Here is a 20,092-nt window from a genome sequence, read left to right as displayed (position 1 = left end):
CTGACTGCTATAAAAATTAATAACTGTTCCTATTTTCTAATTAGTACTGGATGGATTAGAAAGATGAAAACCATAATGTCCCCCTGTAGTACATACACGGTTTTTGAATAAGTGGCCTAGGGATTAGGAACAGTGAATGTAGACCAGCCGGCCATGTCCACACCTCTATCATCTGCAGGTGTTCCTTGGGGGCCCTAGGCAGGCCAGCCCCAGCCCCAGGCTTCCTGGCTTACAGCGAATCGTGACTAATGGCCTGGGCAGTGTGCATCTGGTCTTCAAGTTGCTCATTTACAGCTTATTCCTCAGCTTCAGTGGCTGGAAACAGGACTGAAGTTCGGGGCAGGATGACAAAGGAGTAAAAACAGATTTGCCAAATATCAAAGACATGTTTGACTCCTTTCAGGAAGCTAAACAAACCCAAAAATAATTAAAGTGGGGAGGAAATGAGAAGAACACTACAGATGTAGGAAGGAATTTGTGGATGTCCTTGCAGCCCTGGGCACTGATGAATCTATAAAAAGTTTTTCGAGGACTGATGTTAAAGGGAAGATGCTCACACCAAAGAAAAGCTTTTCTCCCCACCCCCCCACAACCCCACCACCCATACTTAAACAAAAGGAAAAAAATCTCCGTGTTTTCAGCAACGAAAAAGTGATAGAATTTCGTTCGTTCTTCATTACTACTCAGCGGTCCTCAGAAGAGAAGGGCAAGGAGAAGGAGCAGGGACAAGAATTTTGTTCTCAGAGCTTTGCCAAGCAGAGCTTCCTCAGGTCTTTCAGCAGAGATTAGGGAATTGCAAAAAGGTGTTACAAAATGGTAGGGGTGAACTAAAAAGTAAATAAACAATAAAGAGAAGGAAGGAAAGAAGGAAGGGAGGGAAAGGGAGAGGGAAAGAGGGAGGGAGAGGGGGATGGGAAGGAGGGAGAGAGGGAAGAAAAAAAGAATCAGTGATTTGACAACCACCCCTGCAGACAACCTCACAAAGGCCCTAACTGGCTCCAGTCACCCTAGGGTGACATTGCTTTCCTCCTCCTCTCAGATTATGGCCCTTTCTCATTCTTGGGACATCTCCTTTTCCTCTTCATGTTCTTTTCTGGTCCTCATCCTTATCCTGCGTCCAGCATCATGTCATTGTCACACTGATCTCTGGGGAGAACAGTGCTAGTCCATCCCTGGGTGGAAATAAAACTTTCATACCTGCCCAGTTGACTCTCAGTGCATCCATTGCATCCATTCCCTTACCTTTTAATTTGGAACGCTTATAATGAACTCCTCCTGTGTGTTCAACACCATGCTTGGGTTGAAGCAATGTGAATAAGACATGCTCTCTGTCTTAAAGTTGCCCAAAGTCTAACGGGGTGGGCGGAATTTTAAACAGATTCCTAACACAATGTGGAAGTATAATGGTAGGGATATGCGCATGGTGTTGTGGGAGCAACAGGAAGGCAGTGGGCAGTGTCCTACCTGGGCGTGAGGGGCAGTAAGTGGAGTTTCCTGCAGCGGGAGACGGCTAGTCTGGTTCTTAAGGAATTAGTGGACATTCCACAGGGAAGTGTTATGCCTTACAAACTTCATCTATTTTAGGATGAGAAAAATATTACATTCTATACAAACCATACAAAACTAAGGCTTAAGGAAGAGAAACGAGCAAGTTTTGGATGCTAAATTAAGCTGCCTTATAAAATTGTTTCCATCTTGAGCAGAAGCGTTAGTACACGTACAATATGTGTTTGCTGAGTTTTCCTACCTGACCATAAATATACCAGTTATGATGTTGAGGAGCTTGCACAATGCTAACAGCTGGGTCTGTTTTATCTTAAAAGTAGGGCCTTCTTTTTAAGATAATCAGGACCTGGTGTTTATGTGATACAATATCAGTCAATGTTGAACCTACACCCCTGAGAGGAGGGTCATTTCTGTCTGCAATAAAACATAATCCACTATAAATTATGGTACTTTATAGTGGAGTTTTATTCTACAATAAAAGTAGTAAGAACAAAAACTCCAGGTAGCAGGCATCTGGGTGGCTCAGTCGTTTGAGCCTCCAACTTCAGCCCAGGTCATGATCTTACGGTTCGTGGGTTCAAGCCCTGCATCAGGCTCTGTGCTGACAGCTCAGAGCCTGGAGCCTGCTTCTGATTCTGTGTGTCCCTCTCTCTCTGCCCCTCCCTGCTCATGATATGTCTCTCTCTGTCTCTCAAAAATAAATAAATGTTAAAAAAAAAAAAAAAACTCCAGGTAGTGTGTTTGTAAGTACACTGCTTTATTGGAAATTCTTACATAGCATTTACTTCATAGAAATCAATGGAGTTTAATGGAGAACGGGTTATTTTTAAGTCCAGGCCTATGTACAGGTAAAATTGATTTTGTATATTAACAAAATTAAACTTACAAACTACATAATAGAGGTGAAAACATAAAAACTGACACTTGTAAAGTCATCACCTAGAAAAAAATATTGTCTGGATATAACATGGAGTATATAGACTTTTAAGAGATGTGTTTTCTCTCTGAATTCAGATATTGGAAGGGCTAGTTAATTCCCTGTATTCCTGTCCCCTCAGCCTTGCGTACCCTTTATGGTTTCCCATGTAGAGCCTTGATTCTTATCACCGACTTTGATGTTCATTCCCTCTAATGCAATTCCTGATGGATGCTGAGAACAGCTGGTTCCCAGGATCCTAAAAAGACTTTATGTAAGAGTCCAGAAAATTGTAGCCTGTGCACTAAATGCAACCCCGCACCTACTTTTGTACAGACTGTGAAATAGGAGTTTTTACAGATGAATATTTTTAATAATTTTAAAATAGGGAATGTTACTTATAATCCACGTTAAGCAAAATGTTATCCCTCGCCACAAAAATCCAGTCTTCTCATTGATAGACAAGCATTAAAAATAATTGCACTCCATTATTATTTTTAATTTCATCAATGTGTATGTTTTTTCTTACATATATGCCATTATAATATCTACATAATATTACTATGTAATACAGTAGTGCCCCATTGTCCACACACACAAAAAGATATTTACCAACCTCTGTTATAAAAGACAGATTGTGGGCCGCCTAAGTGGCTCAGTCAGTGGAGTGGCAACTTCAGCTAGGATCATGATCTCACAGTTCATGAGTTCAAGCCCCATGACAGGCTCTGTGCTGACAGCTCAGAGACTGGAGCCTGATTTGAATTCTGTGTCTCCCTCTCTCTCTCCCTCCCCCTCTTGCATTGTGTGTGTGTGTGTGTGTGTGTTTCAAAAAAAAAAACATTAAAAAGAAAAAAGGGAAAAATTGTGAGAAACCATCTTTTTTCTTTTTCTTTTCTTTAAAGTTTATTTTTGAGAGAGACAGAGGCAGCACGAGCAGGGGAGGGTCAGAGAGAGAGGGAGAGAAAAAGGATCCCAAGCACGCTCCATGCTGTCAGCACAGAGCCCCGATGCAGGGCTGGAACTCACACACCATGAGATCATGACCTGAACTGAAACCAAGAGTCAGACACTTAACTGACTGAGCCACCCAGGTGTCCCCATCCTTTCTTTTTTCAAGCAAAAGGTTCTTTATTCCCTCAACTTTTCTCCATGGGATCTATTTTTAAGTCACCTACTTCCCCTTACCACTCATCTTTGTATAGTGTCATACCCTCCCTCCCCATGCTGTGACTAGCACATTCCCTAATGGAACGAAGGAGTGGGTACCCGTAAAAATCAGGGGGCACCAAGTTGGCAGTTTTATTTTCTAGGAGAAATAGGACTGAATGGAGAATACACATACTATTCCTAATACTGCTTTCTAATCAAGAGCCTTCTCTTTAGCTTCCAGGTTTCCTAAGAACCTTCCACAAAAATAAATACCCTATGTGCCATCTAGGCATAAGGATGTGTGAAATGGCAACATCTCAGCCTTTGTTTTAAACAAATAACTATTTTCTGCCAAAACATTATTTCCTCGGTCAGCGCTGACATGGTTAATGATCCAGATACCCTGTAATGTCAGCAGATCTTTTTTCAGAAATTACTTTGGAGTCAATGGAACGCAGCCTTAAGTTCATGAACAATAAAAGAGAATGAGAGAAATAAATCAGAAATCTGAAATCCCTCCTGTTTAATAGTAGGAGCCAAAGTTTGGCGGCACTATCCTTTCGTTCTTCTGGTCGCAGTCTGAATTTTCCTTTTGTCACTCATATCAGCCAAAAGTTAATTAAAATTTTGCTTAAAGGGAAAAGAGGAAAGGTATATATATATTCATATCTGAGCTTTCAGAGTTTCTCAAATGTCTTCCTTCTAATAAAAGAAACGTTTTTATAAGTATTCTTCATCCATGTGTGACTTAAAGTTAGAACACACGCTTTTGCCTTTAATAGCTCTACATTTCTTTTAGGGTTTCTAGAACAAAAACAAAATGCAGACACTTGTTTACCTAATGGCTTCTCTGTCACTGTGAAATTAACCCATGTGAGTGCTATATATGCGGTGGATCCTGAATAAATATTCTTCTGTGAGTGAATGAATATGCTTCACTAGACTCATTTTTCACTGGCCAACTGACTAGTCTCACGCTTCAGGAATAGGCTTGACGTGTGTTTTAAGAAATAAATACTAATACCTCATTCGCTTTTCTTTGAGTTGGTGTGCCAGCACATTCCTCCTCCCTGCCATATTTTTAAGTGTGTGGATTTTTGGCAGCCTGTATCAGTTTTCTATCATTGTATAATAAATTACACCACACTTAGCAACTTAATACAACACACATTTACTATCGTACTCTTTCCAGTTTCCATAGGTCAGAAATCAAATACAGCCTAGGGTCTCACAAGGTCTGGGGTTCTCTTTTGAGTGAACTGGCGGTTGGCAGGATTCATTTCCTTATGGTTGAAGGATAGAGGTCTCCGCTCCTTGTGGGCAGTCAGGTGGGGACTAGTCCCAGTTCCTACAAGCCACCTGCGTTCCTTGCCATAGGGCCCCATAGATGTTTGCTTCTACTTCAGTGCCAGACAGAGTGGGTCTCTCTGACTTCCTCCTCTGTGATCAGCCAGAGAAAACTCTCCTATTTTAAAAGACTTATGGTGGTGCCTGGGTGGCTCAATCCAGGAAGCATCTGACTCTTGATTTTAGCTCAGGTCATGATCTCCTGGTTCATGAGTTTGAGCCCCGCTTCAGGCTCTGCACTAACAATACAGACACAATCCTGTGTCTCCCTTTCTTTCTTCCCAGCGCATGCAATCACATCTCTCTCTCTCTCTCAAAATTAAAAAAAAAAAACATCAAAAATAATAATAATAAAATAAAAGACGTATGTGGTTAGGTGAAGTTCACCCAGAAGATCTTAAAGCCAACTGATTTGAGAGCTTAATCATATCTGCAAAATCCCTTCACAGCAGTGCCTGAATTAGTGTTTGATTAAACAATGGAGGTGTATCAACTCTGAGGACCAGGAATCTTGTCAAGGGAAGTGTGAAGAGGAAGGGGGCATCCTAGGGTTCTGCCTACCACACTGCCCAAGATCATGGACTTTTCTGCTTCCCAGATAATGACATAAGAGAGCCTTGGGTAAAAAAACTAATGTTCTCAGTAAAAACTCAAGCAATAGGAACAGATCCCAAAACAGGAGATGTGTCTGAAGGAGAGAAATAGGACTCTTTCCTGTTAAAGAGTCAAAAGGAGGAGCAGGAATGTTCAGTTAGGGAAATAAGTGCCAGATGGCAAAACCTTGGAGTATAATTATCTGTGTTCCAAGTGATTTTGATACATATTTTCAATCCTGATGTCGACTCTTTCTAGACACTTGTTTAGAATAAAGAGAAGGGCATTGCGCTAGAATACCACATTCCTAAAAATTCCCTGTGGGGACTGGTGGTGGCAGCAGAACATAAAGCCATTCAAGAAGCCTGTGTGGTACCGCAGTGGAGAACAGGCCCCTCCCTAGGGACCCTGGACGGAGGACCTTAGACGGAGAACCAGCCCCTCTCCAGGCACCCTGGATGGAGGAACCAGCCCCTCTCTGGGCACCCTGGTGGAGGACCTTCCCCTCTCCGGGAATTCTGGACGGAGGACCAGCTCCTCTCTCCCTGCACCCTGGATGGAGAACCAGCCCCTCTCCAGGCACCCTGGACGGAGGACCAGCTCCTCTCTCTGTGCACATTGGATGAAGGAACTAGCCCCTCTCCGGGCACCCTGGATGGAGGACCAGCTCCTCTCTGAGCACCCTAGACCTATAGCAAAGTCATTTCCTCCTCTCCAGAGCACGTTTCTGGTAGAAGAAAGCTAGGCTTTTAAGGTTCTGGTGCATGTGATTATGGGTTTAATTAAAGCAGATTCTTCCCTTTCTCATGCTTCTGCATTGTACCAGGAAACCGGGACAACTAAACACTTTGGCGCTCCCAGTTTAGGAAAGAACCTCATCTTTAAATGCCCCAGCCCATTGGGAAAGAGCAATGCATGCACAGGAATGCCTTTCAAGCTTCCCAGCCCCACCCAGCAAGACTCAATGATCTTCCCAATGGCCTGCCAAGCTGTGTTCCTGGGCACTTACTGGGTCAGCCCAGAGTCAGTGAGCTGAGTGATGAAGGGACGCCCAGAGGGCACTGCCTCACAGCCTGGCTCCCAGGAATTTGGGGCTCAGGTAAACACTAAGAGAAAACTGGAGACAGGAGGATGGGGATGGACTAGTGGCTACTCCCACATAACCACACCCGTGATCCACGACAACTAAATCAAGGAGATTTTTGTTCACATTTTGCTGATGTTACCAGCAGTCACTCATTTATTTACTCATTTAACAAATACGGACTGAGGTTTACTGCATGTTAAGCATTATTCTAGACCGTGGGGGGAAACCATGATAATATTCCTTAGTGTATAAATTTAGTACTAGAATAACCTCAAGTGTAGAATCTAATGATGTGTTCTACTTATTAGAAATCTTCAGTTTCGTGAATATCAAATAAAGGATACACTCTAAAACTTTGCTATGTAAGCTTATATCTACCTTGTCAGTGTCCTGAGCAAACTGCCATTTTCTGAGGAGAAAAAATTACTTATAAGTATTGTGGTTAAAGAAATCAAGTATATCAGTAGCTATTGAAATAAATTGTCTAGCTATTTTTGATCATTCATGGTGTTGGGCTATGACTTCTGCTCTCCTTTTTAATCGGGAATGGTAAAGTTCTGTTCATTCCAGGTGAGGAGAGCAGAGCATAAGAGATGTTAAGTGGCTTCTCCTGAATAAACATCAGATAAATAATCTGATTGAGAACTCAACTTCTAACCTCCAAGTATTAGCCAAATGCCATAGTAGACAGAGAGCCTGTCCCACCATGTCCATTAAGCATGCGGACCACTGCACCTGCTGCAGGGCTAATCATGCATCAGCCCTGAGCAGCTTAGTTTCTCAAGAATAACAAACCTCAATTAAGATCAAGTATAATGCATTTTAATTTCCAAATCCAAACCTGCTGAATAAGACAGTGATGTTATATGGTGGAAAAGGATAAGCTGAGAAGAAGCTATGGTGACCACACAAAATCAAAATCTTTTTGAACATGGCCAGAATCATCATTTTCTTCTCATTTATTATTCTGAGAGGGTTCAACCAGTCATACGGACTTTGTTAGAATCAGTGCGTTAGCCCTTGTTTCCCAGAAAGCAGACTCCACCATAAGGCTTGTGTGAATGCCTGCTCATTTGTCATTCCAGAGCAGAGGTGAAACAAGGGAAGAAACCCAGCACACAATGTAGGAGCTTCTAAGGAACCTTCTGAAAGGTCCCAGAACTGTCCGACCAGGGCACACAAGGAGGAAGTACTAGTCTGGCTGCTCTGTCCTGCATTGGTCAAGGGGGAGCCTACAAGTGTTAATACCGCCCATGCTTCTGGGTTACACTTGTGTGAGCACTAGGCAGGTTCCTCATGTTCCATCCAAGGTATAGAGCAAGAGCCCGAGGCCAGATGCTGCCTGGTTGCAGCTGCCCTGAGCTGATCAAAGTCTACACCATGATGGTTCCTCCTGCAGGGGCTGGAGAAAGAGGTGGAGCCAAGGTTTTGAAAAGATACAAGAGAGGGGTCTGAAACATTGCCTCCTGTGTGTTTTGTTTTCTGTGTTGGACATTTCCTCATCAGTGTTTTCTACTGCCTTTTAAAGATTTTTTTTCAAAAGTTACATTTCTCAGGGTACCTGGGTGGCTCAGTCAGTTAAGTGTCCACCTTCAGCTCATGTCATGATCTCGCAGTCCATGAGTTTGAGCCCCCTATCAGGCTCTGTGCTGACAGTTCAGAGCCTGGAGCCTGCCTCAGATTCTGTGACTCCCTCTCTCTGCACCTACCCCCCTCTTTCTCTCCCCCCTCTCAAAAATAAACATTACAATATTTAAAAAAAAAAAAATAAAAATGTTTCGGTGACAGATTTCTCATATTCTTAAACTTCACTCAAGATCCCTGCAAACAATCTGTACTGATGATTAGCCATCTAGACAGCTCTTCACCCCAAATGCTAATGTAGCTCCCAAATGATTTTCTGAGCACTAGGAAACTGAATCATAACTATTTTCTGAATGGGTGAATGCAATGCATATTCAATTTATATCCCATATTTTACTCCATTGCACAAAGACAATTAATTATATACTTAAATGGTACGGAATGAGTGCAACAAAAAGTGAGACTTCCCTGCCAGTTGTCCCTTACCTAGTGTGTCCCTGGGTACACTGTTAGTGTTCATCATGGCCGGATGGCCACATGATGCGGGGAGGCTGAGAGCAACTGAGAGCTCTAAAGAAAAAGTAGGAGACTGTTCCTCATGGTTGCCAGCCTTGTGGATGCTCTTTCTCTTGAAATGCACCCTCTGGCATCTACGATTCTGGCCATCTGTTCAAGTCATAGTGTGTAAGAAATCATGAAAGTACTGTGGGAAGCCATGCTCAATGAGTCTCATTGAGTTTCCTGACACGCTGAGGTAAAGGGAAAGCTTCTGGAGGTTATATGTAGGGTCTGACAAACAGTGGACACTCTACCCTATTCCATTCACCAAGCACCCATCCATTAGTCAGCACCCAGTTTGAACAAGGCATTATGCAAGTAGCTATGAGGAATACAAGGATGAACCAGACATAGTACATGTGTTCAAGTTGGTATAATTTAGTGCTGTGGTTCTTAAATTTTCTTCTTATGTATCTTTGAGAAAATTTGATGAAAGCCACAGATCGATTTCCCCCAAAGCACACATGACCCTAACCATAAAATTTAGTTCATCATTTCAGAGACCTTCCTCTCTTCTGAAGTTCAGTCAAGGGCTTATCAAAAAAAGTGGAGAGGAACACCTGGGTAACTCAGTTGACTGAGCATCCAACTCTTGATTTCAGCTCAGGTTATGATCTCACAGTTCGTAGGTTCAAGCCTCACATCAGGTTCTGCTCGGACAGCATGGAGCCTGCTTGGAAATCTCTCTCTCCCTCTCTGCCCCTCCCCTTCCTGCTCTCTCACTCACTCGCGCTCTCTCTCTCTCTCTCTCTCAAAATAAATAAGTAAACATTTTAAAAAGTAGAGGGAGGGGCACTTGGGTGGCTCAGTTGGTTAAGCATCCAGCTTCAGCTCAGGTCATGATCCCCTGGTTTGTGGGGTCAAGCCCCACATCAGGCTCTGTGCTGACAGCTAGCTCAGAGCCTGGAGCCTGTTTCAGATTCTGTGTCTTCCTCTCTCTCTACCCCTCCCCTGCTTGTGCTGTCTCTCTCTGTCTCTTAAAAATAAATAAAAAGCAGAAAAAAAATTTAAAAAGTAGAGGGAACAACCTGTCCATTAATATCTATGGGAAATGCAGAGTGTCATGAATGATCTGATATATGAAGTTATCTAGGAGCAGCAAATGGGAGAGCATAATTCCACGTGAAGGTATCGAGGCCTCCTCGGGCATACATGTGTGTTATGCCTTGAAAGACAGTCACATGAAGAGTGCACATGCTGAAGAGTATAAAATCAGTGCAAGAAAGCCAACAGCATATTCTGGAATTACAGGAAGCTCAACATGTCTGGGTCATAAGACTCTTGGGAAAAGTTGGAAATGAGTAGGACATGAGGTTAAAGATTGAGAGACTGGAGTCCAAACATTGGTTTTCAAGCTTAGAAGCTTGGATTTTACTCAGTAGTCAATGGAGGCTGGCATAGCCAGAGTTGGGACCTACACCATTTCTTAGGGCAGATGAAAAAGGGCATAAACTGGAGACGACTAAGGCTCACTGTAAAAATCTAAGTAGAAAGCAGGAAAAGCCCAAACTAGGGCACTACAATGTAGGGAATGCTAAAGGCACATTGAAGAAACAAACTGTCTAGTGAAGGCTAAAATGACTACCCAGAAAGGAGATAAGATACTAAATCATCTTGCTTCTAAAGTTATTAAATATATTCCAAGCAAAGTTCAAAGCTGGCAGTGAGAAATTAGTTATTGTTCAAATATTTCTTTTCATTTACCTCCTCTTATTATTTTTACAATCATTGGTACAATACTTTAGAAAATAATAGGCTTAATAAATGCCTGTTCCATTGAATTTAGTTAAATTTAATTTACAGTATGACAGCTATTGAGCCAACAATTATTACACCTCATTTTGAATAATGATGCTGGTCTACAAACACAATTTAAGGAAAACTGAATACTTTTTTCTAATAAGCAATAGATGTACTGCCAGGGCCTTTGAGGATTGGCATGATATCCTATTTCATTTTACACCAAAAATAAATGTAGACATTTTCTTAAAGCTCTATCCTAGCATGCATCTTACCCAGGAAATTAAAGCAAAACTGAAATGTGATATTTGTAAGCTATGATGCTTCTCTCCAAGGATCCTTAGCAAAGAGAACCATCTTGGTGATAAAGGTATATATTAGGGACAAGGAAGATGTGGACTCTGGGAACATAAAATAATTTGGTGAGCTACTCAGATGCTGTTCAGATTCATATTTTAGAAAGATATAGCTCATGACTCATGAATGGAAATCAAATACAAAAATTGTCTTTTATTAACATTTTCTTTCCCTACTCAGTATTGGGTCAAGGTGGCCAATATCTTCAGTGTAATCATATGAAAATGCATTGGTTGCATTGTTGACCTGGCAAAGCATACAACTTAATTGAATTTCTCTTCCCTAATAGCTTTGTAAACACTGTTTTGTCATGATCAAAGACCTGAATAAGGACATAAAATTAAATCATTTATTTGAGAAAATCTGAACACCTGGCTAATTTGCACAAGGCTTTCTTGACCACAGTGTTCCCAGGATTCTTGTGGTCCCTTGTATATAAATTCCCTGGCTCAAGAGCATCCATTTCCTCTTCTTCCTGTTCTGATCTCTTTAAGTTGTGCTCCATAGCAGTGGTTCTCAAACATCCTTGCTCTTCAAAACCACCTGAGGGACAGCCAAAACCTGGGGATATCCTGGCCAAACACCAGACCTGTGGAATCAGGGACCACAGTTTGAGACACACTCACTGCTCCCAAGAGCACTTCTGATTTTCACCACTGGACTGGTTGGCTGCAGACCAGGATAGGAATTTGCTCACATGGTATTTTGAAAATGAAACTCAGTATGAAAGTTTACAGGATGCAAATTCTCAATCTATTTGCTTACTGAAAAATTAGAGAAGTGTCAAATAATGGACACTAGGAACAATTACAGAGTTACAGACCCTGATTCCCAGTACACTCAGCATGTTTCTCCTGGCCCAGGCAGGTCAGTACAAGACCGGGTTGCACCTTCTTCTGCATTGTTCTCTGCTCTCGGTCACTAGATCATCTTCTTCCTGGAGGATCCTCCCTGACTCATCTTTATGTATCAGATCCTGCTGTGTTCCGGAAACCAACCTGGGCCCTACCTCCTCCTCCTCTAAATCTTTCCAAAGTTTCCAGGCTGCATGGCATCCCTGGACTTTGAGTTCCAGTGTTTTTGTTTTGTTTTGTTTTGTTTTCTAATCTGCTCTATGGATGTGGACTGTTGATGACATGGTGTCTCTATGGATGTGGACTGTTGATGACATGGTGTCTCACCCTGATCTTCAGTTAGGCTGTCTGAATGTGTCTCTCCCCATGGGAATCCTGGGCTCTCATATTTTGTCTAGTCCCCTCGAACATCTAACATAATGTATTTTAGAATCTTTCAAATTACTGGTTGGATTTCATTTCTTTTGAAAATGTGATGGAATCTCATTTCTTGCTTCCTTTCCCAGCTCTGGTTGTATAAGCATATGGCAGTCTCCCTCTGTATGTTAATGCATGTATGTGCAATAAATGTGTGATAAGTTAGTGACACACTGGAATATTCTTTTCTTCTCATGAGCTGAGGCTCTCTGAATTTCAAGATAAGTATTTGATCTGAAAGTCAACTAGGCTAGTCATCACTGTGATACAGTCTCTGATGGATTTATACCATCACACCTGTTAAGAGGAAAATAAGCCTGAGGGGCGTCTGGTGGCTCAGTCGGTTAAGCGCCTGACTTCCACTCAGGTCATGACCTAATGGTTCATGAGCTTGAGCTGAAAGTTCAGAGTCTCCAGCCTGCTTCAGATTCTGTGACACCCTCTTTCTCTGCCCTCCCCCTTCTCAAAAATAAAAAAAAAATTTAAAAAGAGAAAAACAAACCTGAAATTATAGAAGAAAGCATATATCAAGGGCCAAACATCTTTGTCACTGACAAAGTGGTACAAAGAATTGAAAGAATCGGGGCGTTATAGTTTTATCAGAATGTGACAGTCAATTTTAATACCTATTTTCTCTCAAAAATAAGAATAATGCCTAAAATATATGTGGTACTTTAGAGTTTACTCTTTTCCATGTAATTTTGTTGTTCCTCAGAGCACCGATAAGAAAAGAAAATTAGATATTATTGTTCCTATTGTGCACATGAAGAAACACTTGACTCCAAGTCCATGATCTCTAAGCCCATGTTCGTAAGAGAAACTAGATTGTTGTTGCCTACTCCATACCCTTTGCTGGGTCTCTCTGGTCTCCACCACCTGTAAGTTCTGTGTGCTCAGGGACCTGCCTGTCTTGTTCACTCTAATTCTAGAACCCAGAACAGTACTGACACATAATAACTACTTATGAATGAAGACGTTAGTCTCTGGAATGGAAGGCTAAGACAGAAAGCTAGTTGTTGCCTTGCCAAGGCAGTGAGTTTGAAGAGGAACCTGGAGTTGTTCCTGAAACTCACAAGTTCGTCTCTCCACTTCCTCACACCCTGCCCATGTGGCAGTCTGACCCACATGGGAGACTCCTTGAAAGGATTCTTACTTAAAGTCTACTTGGGATTTCAAAAACTGACTGAGACTTTGCATTTGAGAGCTGTCCTAGGAAAAACTCATGCTTCTACAAGTACTCATCTTTGAATGCTAAAGGCATCAGAACTTTATTGGAAAACTAAACAAATAAATCTCCATATGAATTTTCCTATAAGCCTACAAATGTATTTTAATAATCCACTATGTGAATGAACACAGTACGACACTTCAAACCTGCTATATAAACTAATCAGAAATACCACCCTAACTTGGTTCTCATAATCTACAGAGTGGTCACAGTGGAAAATTCCTGCTGGGGATTTTCCTGAAACTCAGGAAACTTAGATCTGGGGAGGGAAGAATTGGTTTCAGTAGAAAGAACCTATCTCCTTGGCAATGGGATCCGATGAGTAAGTCAACATCAGAATTTTTCCTGCCTGCACCTGCTAGTCTCAGAGATTGGAAAATGAATCCTAACAAAGCCTCAGACAGCAGTTACCATCACTTTAAGCGAGTTGGGTGGGCGTTGAGAGGGCATGTGTGTGAGTGTGCGCGCACACACACACACATATACATGTTAGAGGGTTTGTGTGTATATATATATATCCCTAATGGTGTATCAACAGGTTATATAAATTCCCAACCTAACTGCAATTTACTTTTCTTCCAGTCAAGAAAGCACATCATGATGCAATGCATAACCTTCTTATAGATGTGAATCACAACCCCTCTGAAACAATGTGTATATAAATGATTATATAAATCATTCTTCTGAAAGAGAGAGAGGGAGAGTGCGTGCGTGTGTGTGTGTGTGTGTGTGTGTGTGTGTGTGTGTGAACCAGGAAGAGAGGCGGACAGAGAGAGAGAATCCCAAGCAGGCTCCATGCTTTGCACAGTGTCCAACATGGGGCATGATCCCATGACCCTAGGATCATGACCTGAGCCAAAATCAAGAGTCAGACATTCAAATGACTGAGCCACTCAGGAACGCCATAAATCATTCTTTTGTTTGTTTTTAACATTTCCAATTCTTTTGGTTATGTTTTATTAATAGTTTATTACCGAGTTGGTTTCCATATAACACAGTGATTTTCCCCACAAGTGCCCCTCTCCATGACCACCACCCCGCTTTTCCTCCCCCCTCCCCCTTCAGCCCTCAGTTTGTTTTCAGTATTCCAGAATCTCTCATGATTTGCCTCACTCCCTCTCCCTAACTCTTCCCCCACCCCCTTTCCCCTTCCCATGGTCCCCTGTTAGGTTTCTCCTGTTAGACCTATGAGTGACAACATATGGTATCTGTCCTTCTCTGCCTGACTTATTTCACTTAGCATTGACTCCCTCTAGGTCCATCCACTTTGCTACAAATGGCCAGATTTCATTCTTTCTCATCGCCATGTAGTACTCCATTGTGTACATATACCACATCTTCTTGATCCATTCATCAGTGGGACAATCATAAATCATTCTTAAACTACATAAATTAATTGATAGTTATCAGCCCCTTGTAACACACCTCACAACCTATGAGAACATAGCAGGCCATCTTGATGCCAAAGGACAGAGAACTACTGAGTTCAATCTTGCTTGTCATACTTAAACTGCCTGGGGATGTTAAATGCAGTTTCTGATTCTCTGGATCTGGGGTGGGCCTAAAACTCTGCATTTCTAACAAGCCAACTGCCTTGTGACTCCAAGTATGGTCCTGGACCAGCTGTGACAGCACCAGGGAGCTATTTTACAGCCTACCAGGTGATTCTGGCATGCAGCCATGGTTGAGGACCACCACACCCAAATGACCAGATTTAAGTCACTATGATTGTTGGCCATCCCCAGCTGCAAGCTCTTTGAAAGCCTTCTAAAGGTTTATAAATCCGTGATTGTCAGAATCACCTGGAGAGCTTTAGGAAAAGCTTTTCCCACCTTCCTAAATTTTGGTATCAGTAAGTGGTATAATGTGGGCTTGGGAATTTTGAGATCTCTAAATGCTTTTTTAAAAAAAAAAAAGTATCGGGCTTAGATTCACTGACCTGGACCCAATCTTTGCAATGTGGTCCAAGGAAGGCCGGCCCTGGACCACATCCTCAGGTTGTCTTTTGATATTTCTATCCTTTCTCTTCCCTCTCTTCCATATTTTACCCTATTTATATGATTCTCCTACCTCTAATAAAGTTTTTGACATGAGTCATTTCTACCTAGATATAAATGAGTATGGTATTTCTGCACTCTCCCCAAAGATACTGGGATTGAAGTCATTGCTGACAGTGAACTAGAGTCCATTACCTTAAAAAATAGTATAACATCAGCACGTTGATAAGAAACTTCACTTGAGAACAGCAAACTCTTCCCCCCACACCCCTCCCTCTGACCTAGCCTGTTTCCATTTCCAGATTGCTTAGATTTAAAAAAACTACTGAAGCTTTGTCTATTTTTATTTATTTATGAATACAAACTTTTAGGTATTAATAATGTCCAAAATTAACATTAACATTATTTTTAAGATCCTCTGAAGTACTAAATACTACCTTTAAGAACACATTAATTTTTGATATGGTTAATGTTAACTAAATAATTTTATTATACAAGCTCTTACTTTATTTAGCACGTTAGTATAAACTGTATGCAGTAATATAGATGAGGAAACCCCATTTCGTGTCCTCTGTGCCTAATGCAGGTGCTCTACGGACAGTTAAAGCTTGATGGATATTTAGCAAAGTGTGCACAGTGCCATCTAGTGGCATTCAGTCATCACTGCAAACCTAAACGTCCATTTTCTAAAATGGTTTTGATGGCTCAGGAGTGAACATCTTTATACAACTGTCAGACTTTTAAAACAGACTTCTTAATAGCTTCCTTATGGCTCTAAACTTAGCACATTTCTTAGGTCTACCACTTCATTAAGCAGAAGTCTTCTGATACCTTTTAATAATGATTAATAGATATTAAATACTTCTTACGCACTAAGCACCGAGTTAAGTGCTTTCTATGGATTATCTAATTTGGTCCCCCCAATAACCCTGCAGTGGAACAACTATTACTGTCCCCATTTTACAGATGTGGAAACTGAAACTGAAGGACATTAAGTGACTTGCTCAAGGTCACATGGACAGTCAATAGGAGAAGCCAGTAGAAACCCAACCTACTGTGCAGGAACCTGCACTATTCCACACTATGATCTGCATCTCACAAAATAGTCACCAGTGAAATAAAACCTGTGAGAAGTCTTTATGCAAGAGGGCCTTCCTCGCCAGGTCTCTACTTACCAAACATGGTAGAATCAATTCAACTCCACTAATCCAGAATTTATGACAGTTAAACTGAATATTATCTGCCTTTGTGGCTGAGATGTAGGTTGGGCTTCTTCTGTATGGCCAACATGATATCTGCTCAAAATTATATGTTAATTAGCTTATCAGATTTGGGGGCACTGAGCTGAAACTTGGATCTGGATTCACAGATCTTATACGTTGATAAAGGCATAGCATGGGTGTCGATTGGACAGTGTTTAATGATGGTAACACTAGGAGCTGTCATTTGTTGAGCACCTGTGTGCTGAGCTCTGTGTATACGTTCTCCCTTTTCTCCTTGCTATAACTCTCCCTGGATGGAATTAGTCTCCTCATTTCTAGAAAGGAAATAGTGAAGGGTATAGAGGAGGAGTAGCTTCCCCACAGTTTTATAATTATCAGTGGAGCCAGGGATGAAACTTCAATCTTTGTGATTGCAAAATGTGTGTCTTTTGCCACTCTTGGAAAATAAGTATTATAGTGTGCATGATTACAGTTCTCTGTGTACCGCCACCACTAAGCAAAACCACTACCGGCTCTGCTGGGATGACAGTAAGCAGCTCCAGCCACTTCTCCTGCACATGCCTGTCCTTCTCCACTGCTTTCTCCCCCTACAGTCCGAAATGACATTTTTAAGCTGCATTTCTGAGCATGTCACACTATTTAAAACCTGTGTCTTCATACTATTAGCATAAAACCCGAAAGACTTGCCACAGCTGCAATGCTCCTCCAGCCTTATCTTATTTCCCTGGGCCCTTCACGACCGTCTCCAATACCGTTTTGTATGTAGCACCGTAGGTCATCATTTCTGATTGTCTGTGTGATTGGGGGTCATATCTATATCCCCGCCTGTTAGTTCCCTGAGGCAGGAACATCTTTGCATCCTGCACCCAGATATATCCCCAGGGACTAGGTCCAGAGGATTTCTAGATCAAACATAAAGGGAATAATTATAGGAACCCCAGTTCTTGCAGAAATTAATTTAATTCCTCAAGAAATGAATTAAATAAACAAACAAAAGTTATAGATGCCATCTACCTGGGAGTACCTTGGTTGCTAACTTGAAAAATTGGATAGATAGCATTAAGAAATACAAATAAGTTCCTTATAGGATATACAGAGGTTACAAATTTGGAATCACCTAAATCTGAATTTATCCAAATCTAATAAATATTTAAGTATTTCAGTTCTGTCCCAAATAAGGGATATGCTGAAAAGTTGTTTTATTTGTTTGTTTGGTTTTTTTTACATGATTCACATCGAGCATTTGTTCAAGTGCAACATATTGTCTCTGGCTATGAGGCATTACCACCTTTGACTTTGTGATTTTTCCCATTTAAGGAACACTATCCTCCCTTTGTAGATGAGGAAAGCGAAGCTCTAAATCTTCAAGGCTAAGAGGGCATTCACTTGGAGTAGAAGGGCCATATTCAGACCTCGGTCTTTGGACTCCAAGTCCAGTGCTAATTTGTGGACTCCCAAGTCCAGAAGTTCAATAGATGTTAGTGTTTTTTTAACATAGTGTCAAAAGTGAGTAAAGAAGTAGGAAACTAAAACTTAAGAGTAAGTAGAAAAACATTATGTGGAGTGCACATTTTTCAGGAACTGAAACATAAGCATGTATGAGAATGTTCAGAAAGACAACAATATTAATTTTCAAGTGCAAATGTGTAATGAAAAGCAACCCTTAAATGTGATGAACTTCTGGAGACACTGGAATTCTCATATGTTGTTGATGTGGATGTGAAATACTACAACTATATTGGAAAATGCCTGGGAAGTTTCTCAAAAATTAAACGTATACGGGACATACAACCTAGCCCACTCCATTTCCCAGAATTTACCAGGGGAAATGGAAGCATATATCTATACAAATATTTGCACATGGTTGTTCATAGCAACTTCATTCATAATAACCCCAAGCTGAAACAACCCAAGTGCCTATCAACAGGTGAGTTGATGACCAAACTGTGATCTATCCACAAATAGAACACTATTCAACAGTATTAAGGAACAAACTATTGATACATCCAACAACACAGATGACTCTCAAAGCAATTATACCAAGTAGAAGAACCCAGACAAAATAAAAGTACATACTGCATGATTCCAGCTAAATAGAATTTTGGAAAACCATTTTGGAAAGTACATCTGTGGTTGTCTGGCACAAGGAGTGGGGTGGATTAAAAGGAGCAGAAGGAAGCCTTTGGGAGGTGATGGAGATCTTCACTGTCCTGATTGTGGCAGTGGTTTCTGGGATGTTATAAGGCTTTAGCATGAACAGGGAAGAAACAGAAGTGGAATTCTTGACTACACTAGTGAAAGTAACCATGACTTAAGTTACAGGAGTTAGTCGATAATGTAGCCAAGAAGCTATTCTTGACCAGGTTAGATAAGTAATCTGTGACTTAGTTTTGTTGATAACTTTTCCTTTTTCCCCTGCCTGTCTTCCCACCTTCCTTAACTTTCTCTCTCTTATTTCAAACCTTGTATTATGAAAAAATATAAATAAAGGAAAATGTTTTAAATAAACACAGGTTTCATATCTTTTCAAACACTGGAATTTAAATGCTGGTTGTGTCTCTTATTTTAAGGGGTCAGTGTGTACAGTGGGAAAATGCTTTAAAGCTAGAGAGACTTGTGAATTTTAATCGCAAGTGCCATACACTTCAAAGTTGCTAAGAAACTAGATCTTAAATGTTCTCACCACAAAAAAAGAAATGATAATTATGTGACATGATATGTTAGGTAATGCTCTGGTGGTAATCACACTGCAATGTAGAAATGTATCAAATCAATAGTTGCATACCTTAAACTTACACATACGTGATGTTATATGTCAGCTTTATTCCAGCATTTTTTAAAAAATCAGATAGACGTGGATTTGAATACCAATGACTGACCTTGGACCTTTGCATTTGTCAGTTAACTTTCCTGGTCCTCAGTTTCTCATATGTAATGTAAAGATAGTAGCTGCATTTCGAGGGTCATATTGAAGATTAGAAAAAAATGTCTACTGTGGTTTTCAGGAAATAATTTTCTTGCTATGATACGTTGTACATCAAGTCTTTGAGATCATGCACTGTCTACATACATTTACTTATGTCGACCCCTCGAAGAGTTGAATGCATATTGAAGACTTTGAGGTGCCTTGACAAAACAGGACAGATGGTACATGTAAAATAATAAATTTACCTTTTCCTGCATTTGAGGGTGATCTGTTCGCTCTGCTTTAATTGTATGTAGTGCACCTGGTGGACATTTGGAACGTCATAGAAGCATTGCGGGAAAATGCTCTGAACAACCTGGACCCTAACATAGAACTCAGCGTGGCCCGCTTGGAGGCTGTGCTTTCCACCATGTTCTACCAGCTCAACAAACGGATGCCAACCACTCACCAGATCCAGGTGGAGCAGTCCATCAGCCTCCTGCTCAACTTCCTGCTGGCAGCCTTCGATCCGTAAGCTCCCTCTGAATAGCTGTTCCTCTCTGCATGTTTGGTCTCTCCCTCCTCTTGTCCTTGGTCTTTATTCCAAATGATTTTCTAGAGTAGCTG

At 41.2% G+C, this 20,092-nt stretch overlaps 1 protein-coding gene across 23 annotated transcripts in view; it reads left to right on the top strand.

Annotated features, from left to right (window-relative positions):
- DTNA (dystrobrevin alpha) overlaps positions 1–20,092 on the top strand; it is a 255,612-nt gene that overhangs the window by 142,667 nt on the left and 92,853 nt on the right. For all 23 annotated transcript variants that reach the window (XM_029921418.1, XM_029921412.1, XM_029921415.1 and 20 more), the window contains exon 5: positions 19,783–19,996. In XM_029921418.1, the coding sequence (XP_029777278.1) occupies positions 19,783–19,996 (214 nt within the window). The remainder of the gene's footprint in view (positions 1–19,782; positions 19,997–20,092) is intronic.

Source organism: Suricata suricatta, chromosome 14, assembly GCF_006229205.1.
Source record: "Suricata suricatta isolate VVHF042 chromosome 14, meerkat_22Aug2017_6uvM2_HiC, whole genome shotgun sequence".
Taxonomy (NCBI): Eukaryota; Metazoa; Chordata; class Mammalia; order Carnivora; family Herpestidae; genus Suricata; species Suricata suricatta.
This window is presented reverse-complemented; position numbering and strand designations above follow the sequence as displayed.